The 17,969-nt window shown below is 32.2% G+C and overlaps 3 protein-coding genes across 3 annotated transcripts; 2 read left to right on the forward strand and 1 right to left on the reverse strand.

Moving 5' to 3' along the window:
• Positions 1–7,001: 7,001 nt before the first annotated feature.
• On the forward strand, positions 7,002–7,472 carry LOC139841234 (17.3 kDa class I heat shock protein-like). Its single transcript, XM_071831462.1, has one exon. The coding sequence runs from the start codon at positions 7,002–7,004 to the stop codon at positions 7,470–7,472; it is 471 nt and encodes a 156-aa protein (XP_071687563.1).
• A 240-nt stretch (positions 7,473–7,712) lies between these two features.
• On the reverse strand, positions 7,713–12,481 carry LOC139840950 (serine/threonine-protein phosphatase PP1 isozyme 2-like). The gene is made up of 4 exons (XM_071831190.1): positions 11,991–12,481; positions 10,098–10,657; positions 9,496–9,693; positions 7,713–8,033 (listed from the first exon to the last, which is right to left on the reverse strand). The coding sequence occupies exons 1-3, from the start codon at positions 12,187–12,189 to the stop codon at positions 9,523–9,525; spliced, it is 930 nt and encodes a 309-aa protein (XP_071687291.1). The 5' UTR covers positions 12,190–12,481; the 3' UTR covers positions 7,713–8,033; positions 9,496–9,522.
• A 967-nt stretch (positions 12,482–13,448) lies between these two features.
• Positions 13,449–16,904, forward strand: LOC139841770 (uncharacterized). Its single transcript, XM_071831974.1, has 4 exons — positions 13,449–13,631; positions 14,153–14,258; positions 16,075–16,191; positions 16,679–16,904. Exons 1-3 carry the CDS (start codon positions 13,520–13,522, stop codon positions 16,151–16,153), a joined length of 297 nt encoding a protein of 98 aa, XP_071688075.1. The 5' UTR covers positions 13,449–13,519; the 3' UTR covers positions 16,154–16,191; positions 16,679–16,904.
• Positions 16,905–17,969: the final 1,065 nt, after the last annotated feature.

Genomic DNA, 17,969 nt, shown 5'->3' on the forward strand with positions numbered 1-17,969 from the left:
AATCATATCCATTATGATATATATCAGAGAAACTTAACAAATTTCTCTTTGATTTGGGAGAAAACAAAGAATTGTTTGTCAGAAAATTCGTACCATTTTGGTAATATGAATTTTTTTTTTGCCTTTTCCGTTCCTTATATCAAGTTTGCAAGAACTGATATAGTATTTATAATTCCTTCATTTGATTTAAATCAATGAAATATTTCTTAGATTTGATCATAGTGTGTATGTTACCACTATCTGCAATACATAGGTCTTTACCATTTAATTGATGTTGTATTTCAGCAGGATTCATACTAAAACTTCAAATAAGATAAGCAAATAATGAGTTATATTTCAGCAAGATAATCAAATTATATTACCTGCAAATAAGTTACAATCTGAAGTACATAAAAGATAACACTTAATAAACATATATGTGTTATGGTCTAAAATTATTTATTTAGGAGTGATACATAACAGTCTAGGCATCTTAGAAAAATCAAATAATTTAATTTTTAACTTAGCCCAGTGTCTATTTAATCAAGGTTATTCACAAGATTCATTATCATTTCCTTTTCTTTCACTATTGTATAATAGTGATTACATAATTCTTGATGCCTCTCCATTATATTTCATGTATTCTTAGTTCAAAAATATATTTTAAAAGTATTTAATTAAACAGTTATAAAAACAGCGCATGTATTCGCATTCTCAAAAATGTAAAGATTAAAAGGGAATCAAATGAACTCACTATACGATATTTTGTAGTAAAAATATGCGTACGACGGCACTGAACAAGTGCAGGGTTGGCCTCGGATTCACGAACCTTAAAAGAAATAGGCTTTGAAAAAAAATAATGCCCCAGCCCGGGCTCGAACCCGCGACATCTCGCTCATCCACAAACACTCCTAACCAATTGTCCACTTCTATTTTTCTGATTTAAATCATAACCAAATTATATATAACCCATTCTATCTATTACAGTCCACAAGCCTTCGGCCTAACAGACCCAGATTACTTCGGCCCAATGAAGAAACTAGTATTCGGCCCAACCAAGTAATTAGGATCCGGTCCAATTTTCATGGTTTCAATCTGTTTCTATTTTGATTTCTTGATCTCGTGGACCAACACAATACCCTAAAAATGATTAATCCTTCTTGAATGGTTGTTCGATCAGTATATACCTCAAGGTGGGTTCCATGGCTGGACATAGCCACTCACGGCCATTCAACAGAGAAAAAAAAATATGTTTAAAATAAGAAAAGCATCACTATCATCAATTCCATTATCTTCATTACTTCATCATCATCTTAACAGGAACCGAAGCAGAGAGTACAATCCTAGCAGCCTTTTCGTTCAAAAAGAATTCTAGTTCATTAGCATGACTAGTAGGCCGGCCCCAATTTCAAATGGCAGTTGGTTTGGATTCTTCCAGCTAAAACAAATACACAAAAATTTTATCCAGCTCATTACTCCATATTACCTACTAATATATTGTGAATTGTCCCACATATCTTAATCTTTGTCAGCCACCCTTCCCTTCTTTCAATTTCATTTAGTTGCTTTTTTTAACGTTAATAATTAAGCCTACCCAAATTGAATCACGCGATTACCGATGGTTGATTGTGGATCGTCAAAAAAAAAATGTAAAACAACTAAACAATTTCGGTTTCTCAACAATTCTATCTAGGGTCTGTTTCCCACTTTCAGACCCCACCATATCATTATCATCCCACTAAAATTTAATCATGCATTAATCTATGATTGTGTGGCCTTTAAATAAATGTGTGGTGAACTATAAAGAGGCCATATTGGATACCCCATCAAATATCACCATAATCATAAATAAAAAAAACGGCAGATTGGTAGTTCTATGTTTCGTTCGACTACTATAATATTGTACCGGCATTTTAATTCAAGTTTTAACAGTGTGAAGATAATACAAGTGAAGAAATAAAAAGTGTAATATGTTTAAAGCTACAAAGAATACCCAGCGAGAGGTACAAGCAACAGAGCATGGTGTACAAGTCTACAAAGCATGAGCATAGCGTCGGCAGACCAAGTTGAAGTGCCAAATTAACTTTCTGATGAGTATGAATTTTTTATATGTTACAAAGTTGGTCAATGTTCCCTAATATTTCTATCTAGTGGTACTACGGTATATTTTTTGCTACAAGTTAATAAAACCACCTACACCTATTACAAAACTATGGGCTGGTTCCATTCACCATCCTTTTTGTCAATATTTTATGTCCACCACACTAAAACCGTTTATACATTAGTTATCTTAAGGAGCCCACAAATTACTACAATCATCAATATACTCGTGGTTTCTTTTTCTTTAATAACAAGTGGGGTTATATGTTTGTAAACTTTCGGCCAAAAAGGTGAAGTAGCATTACTTTATTAATGACAACATCACATTCACTTTATTAAATAATCGTTCAAGTTGTGATATAATTAAACTGAAAGGCAACAATTTGCTCACTAAAAACCCCATAAAAGGAAAGAAGTAAATCACTTATTTTCTCAGAAATTATCTCTCACCAGTCACCACCATCACTCTTATTTGTCACCGTCGATCCGTTTATTATTATAAATCTATATATCTATTTAACTACCCCTCTCAAAGCAGGTTCATATTATGAACGTTGTAAAGTCTTGGTTTTCTTGTTAATTAATTAAGTCAAAGTAATGTAAATTAAATAACGTCAACATTTTTTGGAATACCTGATGAGTATAACTTAGTGATGGAAGAATCCAAGCTGATAACTTCTTGACGAGAAGACACATCGGAGGTTTCAAGATCTTTCGCGGTTTCAGCAGCGGAGGACGGTGGCCGGCATGAATCTTGAGAGGTGGAAGTGGTGGTTGAGCAACTAGAAGAATCACCATGATTATACGGAGCTCTTCGTGCTGATAACGTGTTATGATTTCATATTGTATATGGCATATATCCTACTAATATGAAGGAAGATAGAAGAGATTAAATTCTTATTCAAGAATGGTGTACATATCCTTACAATTGAGTGAGTATTTATAATACTAAAACTTAACTGTACATTACTCGTTTTCATCTTCAATTATAGAGTAGGTGAAATAGTAATCAATAATTCATAATTTTACTATGCAAATAACTATTCCTCTGCATGCGTATGTAAACAGAATTATCATCCATATTTGACTTTTACTCCATATATCATAACAGTCTTAAAAGTTTATATATTTATTATTTATTAGATGACACCCAATAGGGATCCATCAAGTGCCCCAAAATCACTATTATACTGTAGCACTTTTTTTTTTTTTATAGCAAAACTGATTTTTATTTTTATTACACATAAATAAAAGACACACCACCCCTACCACCACCACCCTCCTACTGCTACCCCTACCACCCTACGGATCTCCGACGACATTAAACTCCGGTAACCACCACCGGCAGCAACTTTCGACATCACACCACCGTCTGTAACGGCCACCCACACACACATGTTGAGAAAAAATGGTAACATATGAAAATCAAAACACAAAAAAGATACGAACACAAAAAAGATATGAACACAAAACAAAACTAAATCTTAAAAAAAATCAACTCTAGATAATGAAAATCAACCCTTTCGGCAACAAACCACGTTGATAACCATCATCGCAACCCAGATCTGAAAAAGACAAGAAATAATTGTAAAACCTGAAAATGTAATTGAAACATGGAAATAAGACACAGACACAAAACAAAATGAGATCTTAAAAAAACTCAGATCTAAAGAAAATTAATCATATCCATACATGGAGAAGAAGAAGAATAAGAGGCGGCAGAAAAGAAGTTACCGGCGATCAATGGTGGTGGTGGGGTGTCGTATGATGAGACTGTGGCGATTGTGATGGAGTCTATAAATCCGTATATGAAACAAGAAATCTACGGATGAAATTGTGAAGATTCATGAGTTGGTGTTTTGAATTTTGAAGAATATAATAGAAAGAGTTATAAATGATTTTTGAAATATGATTTGGAGTCCGCAAGGAAAGTGTGGACGTCAAATGTTTTATGAACTGGATTGGAATGTTTATTACTCCGTATTTATTAATTTATTAATATTATAATTATATTATATTATACTTACTCCGTCCCATATTAATAGTTCACGGACAAAAAGGACAAAAACTACACAGTTTAAGAAAATGTCATAAAAGTACTGTACTTTTTGTTTACTTTCAAATTTTACCTTTACATTTCCTTTTTTCCTTTAATCATATCCACATACACTAAAGACATAATATAACTTATTTTTTTTTCCCCTATTTATGGAAGTGAACTATTAATTTGGGACATCCCAAAATGAAAAACTGGACTATTAATAAGGGACGGTGGGAGTATAATATAATACTACAATGATAATGATATACTCTAGGGATGAGATCGATGCAGGTACCGTACCATACCGATACTGAAAATCCCGATACCGAAAATAAGGAACATCGAGAACCGAATACCGATAACGGTACCTGTACCAATATCGGTATTTTCGGTAATGTACCCAGTACCTTATGGTACCGAAATAAGGACATGGAGAGGCTTTCTGCTAAATAATCCTCACTTCTGGCTGTTAGTTCTAAAAACATGACCTCTAACTTTTTAATTTATGTAATTCTTATGTTTTGGGATACTATGTGTACATGAAATTATTCATAATGAAATTTGTTGATGAATGTTTGGTTAGAAGATACAGAGGCTAGCCTCAGTGAAAGCTATTTTTTTTCAAGATAATAACTTTAAGTTTAATCTAAAATTATGGACAAATTTCTATCATTAGCAAGATATAGATATCTATTCAAATTAGATGACCTTAGTTTAAAGTTTAATTGTTTCGTAGTGCCTACATATGAACATTCGTATATAAACCAAGCTTGATTTTTCTAAAAAACGATACTTATATAGTTTTGTGCGCGATTGACAAAATTCATTATACATCATGAGGAAACATAAGTTTTGTAAAACGATAAACTAAGTAAAAAGGTAACAAAGTGGTTGTTCTAATGCTTTGACGTAAAAAACATGGTGTGTTTAAAGATGATTTAGTATGTATGGACTATTGACTAGAGACTAGAAAGTAGTAACCAAGAAGAAAGTACTCCGTGGCTGGTTTAGGTGATTAATTAATGATTATAACGCTATGTTAAATATGAATATGCAATCCGAAAGGCCCCGCCACATCGCGCAGGCCAGTATTTTTCTAGTTAGTTAGTCAATTTCATGAGAGGAAAATATATATAAACTAGTTTACGAACCCTCGCTTCGCGTCGGGGGTTCGGTTTTCAATGTATTTTATTGTGTTTAGTTTGTAAAATTATTTCGTGGCTAACGATGATGTTGTTGAAGCGCAATCGAGTCGAACTAAAAGGTATAATCCGTGAAAGATTTAAATGTTATTTTAAATTAACAATATATGCATCTTCGCGTTTCGCTATGGAGTTGTCGACTTTTAAAAATTTAACGCAAAATCAACGTGTATGAAAAGTACCTCAAATATTTAGCGTTTTTTAAAAAGCGTCCGTTTTGCGTATAGTTAGTGACATTGTGTTCCTAAAATTATTTCGAGTTTAACGATGGTGTCGGGAAAATTTAACTCGTTGCGAGCGAGAAGATATGACTCGTTGAATATTTATGTGGAGTTTAATTAAGATTTTTTTTATGAAAATGGTTATTTGACACTTTACCCCCTGATTGGGGGGCCGCTTTTAATTTTAGAACAAAGTTTGGGGGTTTTTTGAAAAAAGGTGAAAACACAAAAAAAAAAAAAAAAAATGGTGAAAAGACGAAAGTGCCCCTGATTACTATTCACGTTTTTTGTCTATTAGATTGCGAGCGAGAAGATATGACCCATTGAATATTTAGGTGGAGTTTAGTTAAGATTTTTTATGAAAATGGTTATTGGACACTTTACCCCCAAACAGAGAGGACCGCTTTTAATTTTAGAGCAAAGTTTGAGGGTTTTTTTTAAAAAAAAGGAATAAAGGTGAAAACACACACAAAAAAAAAGAGTGAAAAGACGAAAGTGCCCCTAATTACTATTCACTGATTTTGCCTATTAGATAGTAAACTAGTTGTGGAGCCCTCGCTTCGCGGCGGGGGCTCCGTTTTGAATGCGAGTTAAAAAAAAAGTCTTGATATATTTTGTAAAAAAGAATTTTTTCCGACATAACATTGAAGGGTTGTTCCTTTTGTGAAAGTTACTTCTTTTAGCGTTCGGGTTTTATTTAAAAAAAAAAAGTTAGTAAAGTGGGGATTCGATTTGTATTTTAATAAAAGTTAGTGGGTTAAGTTTGTGAAATTTGAAAAAACTTTGCGTATAAAATGGGAGTTCGATTTGTATTTTAATAAAAGTTAGGGGGTTAAGTTTGTGAAAATTGAATATTAGTAAAAAAAAAGAGTTAATAAAATGGAAGTTCGATTTGTATTTTAATAAAAATTAGGGGTTAAGGTTGTGAAATTTGAAAAAAAAATATACGTATAAAGTGGAGGGTTCGATTTGTATTTTAATAAAAGTTAAGGGGTTAAGTTTGCGAAAAGTGGTGAAGTGAATAGTACTATTCATTTCCACTTTGCCTTAATATAAAATATAAATATAAATATTAATATTAATAATATAAGTATAAATATAAATATAAATATAAATATAAATATAAATATAAATAAAGGTTTTTGTCTATTAGATACTATATAAATATAAATAAATATAAATGTCTCCATCTACATTAGACATGACTTTACAATGGAAGAATCAAGAAGCTTCGTGGCGGATGAAAGGAAGGATCACGAAGCAACTACAACTTTCCATTTTTTGCATCCTTAATATCTCAATCTATTAATTAACGGACCATCATGAAAGTTGATCATGCCCAGATCATATTTATAAAATCCCAACCACATTCCACAATTCTCAAACCAAAATCATCCACAGAACAAATTGATCAAGTTAACTTCTCTAGCTCAAAACATCTTATTTAGTAATCCAACAATGTCGATTGTTCCAAGCTTATTCAATGGCCGACGAAGCAGCATTTTCGACCCATTTTCTCTCGACATTTGGGATCCATTCAAAGATTTCCAGATTCCACCATCATCATCTGAAACATCTGCATTGGTAAACACACGTGTGGATTGGAAAGAAACACCAGAAGCTCACGTGTTTAAGGCCGATCTTCCCGGGATTAAAAAAGAAGAGATCAAAGTTGAAGTTGAAGATGGGAATGTGTTACAAATAAGCGGTGAGAGAAACGTCGAAAAAGAAGACAAGAATGATAAATGGCATCGTGTTGAACGTAGCAGCGGAAAGTTCACAAGGAGGTTTAGGTTGCCGGAAAACACGAACATGGATCAGATCAAAGCGGCTATGGAAAACGGGGTGCTAACGATTACTGTGCCAAAACAGGAAGTGAAGAAACCCAATGTGAAGTCTATTGATATCTTTGGACCTCTGGTTAGATAAATATACCAATTTACACATATCATCATGTAAATATCTGAGTGTTTAATATGTGTTTGTGTGATGTCCTTTTGGGTTTTGTTTGTCCCCAAGGTGTTTATAAGAGTCAAGCACAACTGGTGTAGCTGTTGGCTACAACTTCATTGATGAATAAAATGATTGTTAGCTTCTAAAGGTTCTTGGTGTAATGAACTTGTGATTATTAATGCATTTAACTGATAGTAATAGTAATAGTAATGAAAAAACGGGGTCAATTAGAATTGTTGATTAGGAATCTTAATGTGTGAACAACCACCAACCATGGTGTTATCACAATTAATAACACTGAATGTAATTTTACCTTGTTGTAAATTGGGATACAAACATAATTTTAAAAAATTTGACAGTTGATCATCTGAATTTAAAGAAGCCGTCCACCAATCTTCCATAGCAGCATGAAACTACCATCTTAAAGCAGCAGCAGCAGCAGAAGCAAGACTTGAATGAACAGTGTTTCTGACAGAAAATTAAAACAGCAGTGTGCTACATCACAATCATTTTAGGGAGGGCAGCATTTGAGGGTTTCTGCAATAGCAAAACCACTGTTCAAGTATATATAAAAACATGTATGCAGAGAGCAGAAGTAAAAGGAATGAAGTTGTAACATGGTTGTAAAAATCCCGATTAATCCCGAATGTTAAGATTTTCCATTATATCAATAATTACTCGCTCAAAGCCGGTCAATGGGTAAAAATCATATTTAGTTGGTCAGTTAGTTTCAAGTTAATACCGAAACCAAATAAATTATAATTTAACCAAAATAACTATAAAAAATCGAATTAGAATTCGCCTTCTAATTTTGTAATTGGCTTGTGGTCTAAAAATATTAATTAACAAAAAATATATTACTGTATTAGTTAAATTCAGTTTAAAATTTTACTGAGTTCGAAAAAGTAAAATCGAATTTAATCTTGTAAACTGAAAAAAAAATGAATTCAAATTCCATTTGATTTGATTTTGGGCTTTCATTCAGTCTCGTTTTCGACATAATACCATACTAACTATTAGATAGTACCAGGGGCATTTTCGTCTTTTCGCCTTTTTTTTTTCCTTCCCTTTCTTTTAAATAACACCACAAACACCCCCTCACGCTTTGTTCAAATTTAAAATCGGCCTTCAAAACAGGGGTTAAAGTGTCAAATCAAAATTTTCATAAAATATCTTAAATAAACTCCACTCAAATATTCAACGTGTCATATCTTCTCGCTCGCAACGAGTTAAATTTTTTCAACACCATCGTTAAACTCAAAATAATTTTACGAACACAATGTCACTAACTATACGCAAAACGGACACTTTTTAAAAAACGCTAAATATTTAGGGTACTTTTCATATATGCTGATTTTTGACTCGCAGGCTCCGTAACTAAAAACAATAAAATACATTAAAAACCGAACCCTCGGCGCGAAGCGAGGGTTAAACAACTAGTTTAGACTAAACACATCAACTTCACCTTCCAGATCAACATAAAGTTTAGTAGGAAAATTTACAAAAAATAGAAACAAAGGATCAAAAAACAGCTAGTCCATCTTCATTTCATCTTTTCATGACCAATTTTTAAGCTCTACTTAAACCCAATCCAACATTCATTCTCCTATAAATTTAATATTATGTTAGTATTTTTTAAATTTAATGATATAGTATGTTTTTTTATAATTATTCTTTGAATTAAAAAGTTTTAACGAACCCGTGAATTCATGGGTCTTCCTTGCATATCATTGAGATGATAACTTAATAAATAGATAACCATCACCAAAACAAATATTATTTTGATAACAGCATGAAGACCACGAATAAGCTTAAGCTATATATGTCAAAACAGCATTCTATATTGCTATGTATCTAGTCGTAGTAACCATATCAAATGATCTCGATTCTCGGTATCTCATCACTAAACAGAATAAAAAGATGGCCTTATGTGTTTGGGGCTATAAACATACCTCCACATTAACCAAAATATTCAAACGCAAATGATCATGATACTGACCTTATAAGCTTCTGGGTCACCAATTCTTCATAAAAACCTTGGTTTCCTAGCTGGTTTCAGAATTTGGAAAGAACACATTAAGCTTTCATCAACACTCATCATTGCACCTGCATTATCAAATTCACCACAATAATTTGGTGCCGAGAATATCGTAACAAGCTGCCTATCGGCAAAGAATTCATACCCATCTTCAACAACCTACAGAAAATAGCACTTAAATTACATCAAAGCTATAAAAAAATCAACTATTGATAGTGATGGCAAAATGAGTACATGTTAAAACAGGTTGGGTCATGTTGGATTGACTAACAACCATTTATTTGTTCATTTACATTAGATAGATAATGTGGATATTGATTAAATATAATAATCATCTACATTATTTTTTTCATTAGGGAAAAAAAAAAAAAGCTTGAAAGAATGTATGCAATAAAACTACAGATCAGATTACTTTTGACAATTTGACCCCTCTGCTCACATGATATGTTCTCCATTTTAAGCTAAACTTTCCGTTTGAATATAAAGACAAATCAACTCAGCACATACATAAGTAAATGAGTCACTATTGCCACCTCGAAGTAACACTGTACAACTATCAATACCTGATGGGCACGGCACACGAGATCCATATCATGCTGCATCAAAAACTCAGCCACCTTTTCAGCACCAAACGTATACGACACCCCACGATCACTCATTCCCCAGCCTTTCACATCTCGACTAGGATCAGACCAAAGCAAATCGCAAAGCAAACCCGAGTCGGGAACATCAGTAGGACGAGACAAATTTCTTATCTGATCTAAATTTGTTAGATCAGGAGACAAACCCCCGTGCATGCAAAGAATTTTGCCATCGATTAAAGCAGCAGCTGGAAGACAGTTGAAGCAATCGGTAAATGTTTTCCAAAGTCTAACGTTAAATCGACGTTTACATTCATCATAGAAACCGTATATCCGGTTGATAGAAGCACATTCGTGGTTTCCTCTCAAAAGGAAGAAGTTTTCGGGATATTTAATTTTGTAGGCAAGCAGTAAGCATATTGTCTCGAGACTTTGTTTGCCCCGATCCACATAGTCACCTAAAAACAGATAATTTGCTTCGGGAGGAAACCCTCCGTATTCAAAAAGCCTCAACAAATCACCATATTGCCCATGAATGTCACCTAATCCAGAAAGTACCATAAATATTAAATTATAAATTATTAAACTTTATAAATAAATCTTGTAACTCTATTTATGTTCAAATAACCACTGTAGATAAATAATCACAGATCCAAATTTAAAGAGCAAAACAAACCATATGATAAAAAGAATATTCATCTGCATATTAACAAGTGTGCGTGTAGCAGATATCTTATGATTGCAAGAAAACATGTAACACATTTCCCAGTATTATTTGTTGCACCAAGAATTTAGGCAATTGGCACTTTTCTACAAAATTATCTTTTAATTGAACATTTATGCAATAACAAGCAACAAATGACACAAAGCTTGATATTCCTAGTTCATTTTAAGATAATTATTACTACATAGCTAGCACTAAATACAGTTTGAAACATTAGCAAACTCAAATTTATAAACTCGTGTCATGTTACTACACATAAACAATAACATATAGACATCATTACAAGGACGAGAAGCAGGTAACAATCCTTACCAAGAAATTAACTTACCCAGGTTAAAAATCTTACTAGTGTGAAGAACCACATGTGTGACATTGTTATATTTCACATATACCTTTCTTCTTGCACTATATGTTTCCAAATGAAGTGTAAATGTTTAAATTTATCTACAAATGGTAGTATAATGCTTAATAAAGTACCTATAGTTCCGCACTTCGACTTGAACAAATGAGTAATCTCTGTGTTTAATGATGACTAGACTGCCCACCTATGTTTAATGTTTTAAGAACCGTTACTTAGATCAAACCGTTACTGCTTTTCGAAGAATCATTAAATATTTAAACATTATAGTCATTTCTAAGAATACTACAGCCTAAGTGGAAGAACTTATATTAATGTCAAACGTAAATTTGATTACCCCATGTTCCCAATGAAACGACTAAAAACAACTAACTTTTAGTGTTCTTATAATGCCGATACAAAATACAAACCTACAAATCATGTTATATAATTAGTATGCAATCGTCGACATAAAACATTTATTAAAATCTATCAAAGCAACACATGAAAAGTGGTAAATCCTTTCATAAACGACGCCATACACATCAAGATCAGTGACTGATAAAGCCATGTGAACCAATAAAACTACTCTCACATTCATAGTAACCTACCTATTAATCACACGTTACACATAAACATTTATAATCACAACAAACCTACATAAAAAACAAGATGATATCTTACCAACAAACACATGGCACATATAATTAACAATATACATATCCATATATAAAACATGCAGCTCCAAATATACATACATATCATCAATATACAAATACAAATAAATTAAAACAAAATGATCTAATTTCTTTACCGCATAGCTTAATCGGAGCTTCAAGCTCTAACAAATTAGGTTGTTGAAGGAAAATTTCACGTGAAACGGTACAAAGTTGCCGGATCTCCGATTCCGATAGCTGAACCTGCCGGACGGTTCGCTCCAGCCGGAACTCCAATAACCGGTTAATTATATCATCAAGTAACGCCGGCTCAATCCCCTGACCATTTTGAGCCATCTATGATAAAAATCCCCAAAATCTAGGTTTAAAATATCTGAAAGAACCAGTAGTTTCTCAATGACGTATAAATTAACCGATATAGCACAAATGTGTTCCAATAATCGATGAATATGTTAATAAAATGATAAATTTAAATATAATGAAGATAAAATGGATTTAATAACAAAAAGCTACATTTGTAAGAAAGAAAAAGAAAATAAACTGCAACTCCGATGGGGGGCTAACGATGTATCACTGGCGGTGATGTTGATATTGTGAAAAATTGATATTCTATATTCTTCTGATTAAACTTTAGCTTTTTATTAATAAATAAATTAAAAATGCGGTGAATTTGGGAACCGAAGTGATATCTAGGGTTCAATTATTTAAAAGTGGTGTGGTGCATTTTTGAACATTTTGCCTCTTTTTTCAAGATAGTGTTATTATAAATTATATTATAAATTATAAATTATAAATATATAAAGATACAATATATAAATAGCATTATTTTCATTTGTTTTATGAAAGAAAATGAATGTGGCACATGATCGATCACATGGAATATAATTGGTTGACAATTCGTATTCGTAATAATTCCATTTGAGCTCACCTTTACTAAAAAATAAAAATAAAAAATAATAATGTGAGTATATTTTAATATGTTTTTTATATTTTATATTTTTATATTTACAAGAACCGATCTTGGAGATTTTGACCACAACGATCCCAAGTTATTAGAAGTGGATCGAAACTTTATCTTTTATGAAAGTCTTGAGAAGGAAGGCTCGCTTCCTACTCTCATATACTGAGTATTAGTATTGGTAACGCTCGGCTAAGGTCTCATTATTTGCGATTGAAAATCGGAGAGACAAGAAATTTAGTAGTTTGAAGGTTGACGGAGTGGTTGTTATGCCGATCATAAAGATGCGAAAAGGTAAAGGTAAAGTTAAGCGGTTGGTGGGTAGGTTTTTAGCTGGTTTGGGTTTGGTTCGTTTATATTTGCAGTTTTTGGTTAGATTTGAATTGTGTTTTGGTTCTTGTGTGATGTGCTCGATGTAATGTTATGGTTGCTTAAGGCTCAAGTTTAGTTAGCTTAGACTCTTTCTTTAGTATTAGGGTGCGCTTTCTACTTCCGAGCTTTAATTTGCGGTTGGTTGGATTGTATTTTATTTATTTATTTATTTTTTTTTTGTCTTTTTATCGATCAATGAAAATATGTGTTATCGTATTTTTTAAAAAAAAAAAAAACAAAAAAGTTATAAATGGAACGCCATCTTCCTCGTTTTGTATCAAAATTTAGGGCTTACAAACAAAAAACAATCTTCGAGAAAAAAAATACTCCGTAATTATGAAGAAAGAAGACACAGTGAAACTAATTAGTGCAGAAGGATTTGAATTCGTGATCGATAAGAATGCCGCCATGGTTTCTCAAACCATTCGTAACATGCTCACTTCTCCAGGTTAACCCAATCCCAAATTAATTTCGTATTCTTCAATTAGCTATCTTAATTTAATAATTCAAGCTTCTAAATTGAAATTCATACGTTATAAATATATAACTTGCGATTGCGTTGTTAACTTTAACCCTAAATTTAGTTTGAAATAATTGCGATTGCATTTATTTCATTTGAAAAAGTTATGGTGTTAACCCTAACCCTAATTTTAGTTTGTTTATTCAATTAGCAAGCTCAATTGAATAATTCAAGCTTCTAAATTGAAATTAATATGTTATGTATACCATTTGAGATTGTGGTGTTATATATAACCCTAATTTTAGTTTATATTTGTCAATTACCAAATTTAAATTGATATGTTACATTAATATTATTTGAGATAGATGGTGTTAACCCTAAATGTAATTTTAGTTTACCTTTATCTTCGATAAGCTAGCTCTCGCTTCAATAGTTTGAGTTTCTGAATTGAAGATGATATGTTTTATTATATTTCATTTGATTTGATGTTTTTTGTGTGTTTGATAAAGGTGGTTTTGCGGAAACTGAGCTCGGAGTAGTGACGTTTCCGGAAATAAGTGCCACAATTTTAGAGAAAATTTGCCAGTATTTTTATTGGTCTCTTCAATATGCAAGGTTTGTTTGTTATGTTATCTCTATTTATCTATTTATCTATTTATCATGTTATCTTTATCAAATTTTGCTTTCTGCGTATTATGTTGGGTTGAGTATAAGTAGATAATCAGCTGTAATAAAAGGGAATGTAGGATATAGTTTCTTGATTTGCTTGTTCTTTAACGTAAGACGATAATTGGAAAAGTAGAGTTTGTGTGATTATCGATTATTCTTGTTTGGGAGTTGGTGTTTGGGTTAGCTTAATTAGGTATATTTGGTTATTGAAATTTGAATAAGAGGATAAACTCATTTGTTATGGTGTATGAGCTTATTAACCAGAAATTATAAACTTTAATAAGTCATAAGCTGGAGTTGGTAAGCTCATAAGACCTTAAATATGAGCTTCTTGAAATTTCAATAAGATGATAAGCTTATAAAGTAAACTAATCCAAACACCTTAAGAGGTATGAAACTATCATTTTGGATTCTCAATGTATAACTTACCTTCTGTAAGAAGTAAAAGAATAAGGTAAGCGCAAATGATAATTTTTGGTGTGTAGCCTAGTTGGTTCTAGAGATGGGTGCATTTGAAAGAATTATTGGTTTATTTCCCACTCGAGGTTAGGAGAAAGCTAATTTATTTAAAAATTTCCTTGGTAAGAACGGAGTACCTGTTTGGACCATCTTTTGACTGGGCCACTAGACGAGCTTGATGTTAAATGTATCCTTTAACTTACCATATCATGATGTAACATTATAAATGTATGAAAGTACATGTCTTTTAAAGGGTAGACATATGATGCCTTCTAAGTATATCATCAAATATACTATATGATGAAGTAAGATGATAAACTAGTGAAACCTATTAGGAAATCGATCGGCCAATATGTTACATTATCATGTTGCACTATTATTACTCATTAGTGATTACATCATGACATGGATCGTATACTTGGTGTCATACATTATACTTCTAAACTATGTACCCCTGTATTAAACTAAGAGATTGTTGTTAAATAACATAATGGAAATAAAATAAAGAATTTGGCTCTCATATGCAGAGCCACATCTTAGTGATCAGTATATAAATAATTGATACAAATGCCTTACCTTTTTCAGTCTAAGATTATCGTGTTATAAATCGATTCCATTTGTACCCAGTCAACAATGACAACAATACCCTATCCCACTAATACCGAGGTATGGGGGACGTAATATATATACAATCATAAATCTACCCAAAGGTGGAGATTGCTTCTAGAAGGACCTAGGGAAGACATATATTGATGCGGGTACAGTTGGCCAGGTCTAATAACGATGGCCGATTTTATGGGTTGTGGCCGAAGAGTTCAATGTGGGCCGAATGATTGAGGTGTTTGATTTCCAGGGAATTGAAGTCTTGGAGAACAAGCAAGGAATATGATTTACTTTCTATTTAGTATTTGGTTATTTTGAATAAGGATATTAATCCAGTATCTGTTGACTTATCATGTTCTAATTAGTGATATATAATACATGACCGTAGTTTTATTATTTTCAGTTATTGTTATCTTCTTTGCATATTGAATGAAATAAGGCTGTTGCCGATTAGGTTTTTTTAAACCTGTGCATGCATAAATGACAATTGTCGATTACTTTGTTGTTTGGTCATTAAGATCCGCATTATATATGCTAAAAACAAATCGAAATAAAAAACATAATATAAAAAATGATAGTAATATATTAAATTTATATCAAACTAAAATGACTATTAAGAGTCTCTCTCTCTCTCTCTCTAGAGAGAGAGAGAGTTACACTCCTATATCCTTCTACTTATATGTTTATGTCAAATTGACAGTGGGAAGGAGACTGAATTCCACATCGAACCTGAACTGACACTGGAACTGATGATGGCTGCTAATTATCTCCACACTTGACTAATCTTCTCGTTCGCAGCATCTTGATCTTGACCATGGTACTCTTCTTCTAAGCCCATACACAAAAACATGTACATACATGGATACCCAACACAAGAAATTTTGCAATGGTTTAGGGTTTGTGCAACCTCTAGAGGACATGAATGGGAGGGTTGGTTAAGGGTTAAAACAGGTCCTTTTATCTTGTGTCTGGTCAAGTTGATCCGAAACCATTTTTTACAAAAATGTTAGATCGTTATGATAAATATGAAATATGATTTGGTAAATTTTTTTTTTTTAATTTACTATTTCTTTTAAAAAGCATTAACCCGACTGCTCATAAGTAAATGGGTTGAAAAGGCAACCTCTAGAACCCACCCATTACCAAACAACTGTGGGTGAGGCTAGAAGATATATTACACCTGGTCACACGTTTCTAGTTGTTTGGAGTTATCTGGTTGTGGCCTGAAAATTTGTTGACATTTTTCGTGTGTTAACACATTTGTATATAATCGTATTATCCTTGTTCTTATTTCTTTATTGCAGCTAGATCAAGGATGCTCGAGGATCGTTTGTTGGCGATTGTTAATATCAGATGTTATTAGGAGTTATGTCCAATTGGTAGATGTATTGATGCTTATCCATCCAAGCAATTTTAGGAAATGCATCTATACAATATACTTATCTTGGTTATATTATTTGTGTTTCAACTTTCTTTGTGAATATCTGTAATGTTGAATAAAATATTGTGTCAATAAGATACTCCGTATTACATTAATGCATTTTGACTTGCTTAGTTGACACTAAACTACTATGAAATTTGTCTCAAAATTTGAAACCTGTTTAAAGGCAGCTCTTAAAACATGACAGAAGATTGCGAAAATCAAACCATTTCAAACAATCTCAACTAGTGGTTTTTCTTATGATATCTTCCTCGTAAGAGGTATATGGTTTAAACTCTAAACCTTGCTAGCAACACATTTTTGGTGGTCAGATAAGAGATCGGAAGTAGTCACGGGCAGTGCCGTCTTAACAATTCGAAGGCCCTAGGCGAAAATAAAAATGAGCTCTCACACACGTTTAATTTTTTAATACATATAAAAAGATAATACTTGAATTTATCAATTTATATATATTTACAATGCATTTAACTATTTAAAATAACAATATTACAACTTCAATTGACAATTTTTTATTCAACTAAATAGAATATTTTGATATATATATATATATATATATATATATATATATATAGGCCCTAGGCGGTTGCCTATCTTGCCTATGTCCAAAGACGCCACTGGTCACGGGATAATCCAGTTAAATCAATTATATATGTTTAGCTTACATGACCAAACAAGTCTTCTTCGTTTACCGTTTGAGAACGTGTTCTTTCTTATCTTACAACTTATTAAAAAGTGTTGTTAAATCTAGGAGCTGAAGAGAAGTAACCTATAATTTGGAACCAAACATAATAGGATGCCTTAATGGTCTAACCTAGTAAGTCTCTCTTCTGTTCCAAAATAATTATCATGTTTTGATTTTTCAAAGTGTTTCTTTATCAACTTTGACTAAATATATCTTTGTATGTGTTATATAATTTTTGATTTTAGAATTATATGAATAGATTGGGTTTTTAAACGTATTTTCATTGACGTAACTTTTATCGAGTATTATATTACGCCAACAAAATTATTTAAAGTCAAAGTTGAAAAATAAAACTTTTAATAGTCAAAATAGAATCATTATTTTGGGACCGAATGGATTAATAAAATACCGAGTAGTATAATAGATAGTGAATATTTGTGATTGGGGAAAAACTTCTAGAATTTTGGTCACA

This window comes from Rutidosis leptorrhynchoides, chromosome 4 (genome assembly GCF_046630445.1).
Source record: "Rutidosis leptorrhynchoides isolate AG116_Rl617_1_P2 chromosome 4, CSIRO_AGI_Rlap_v1, whole genome shotgun sequence".
In the NCBI taxonomy this organism is placed as follows: Eukaryota; Viridiplantae; Streptophyta; class Magnoliopsida; order Asterales; family Asteraceae; genus Rutidosis; species Rutidosis leptorrhynchoides.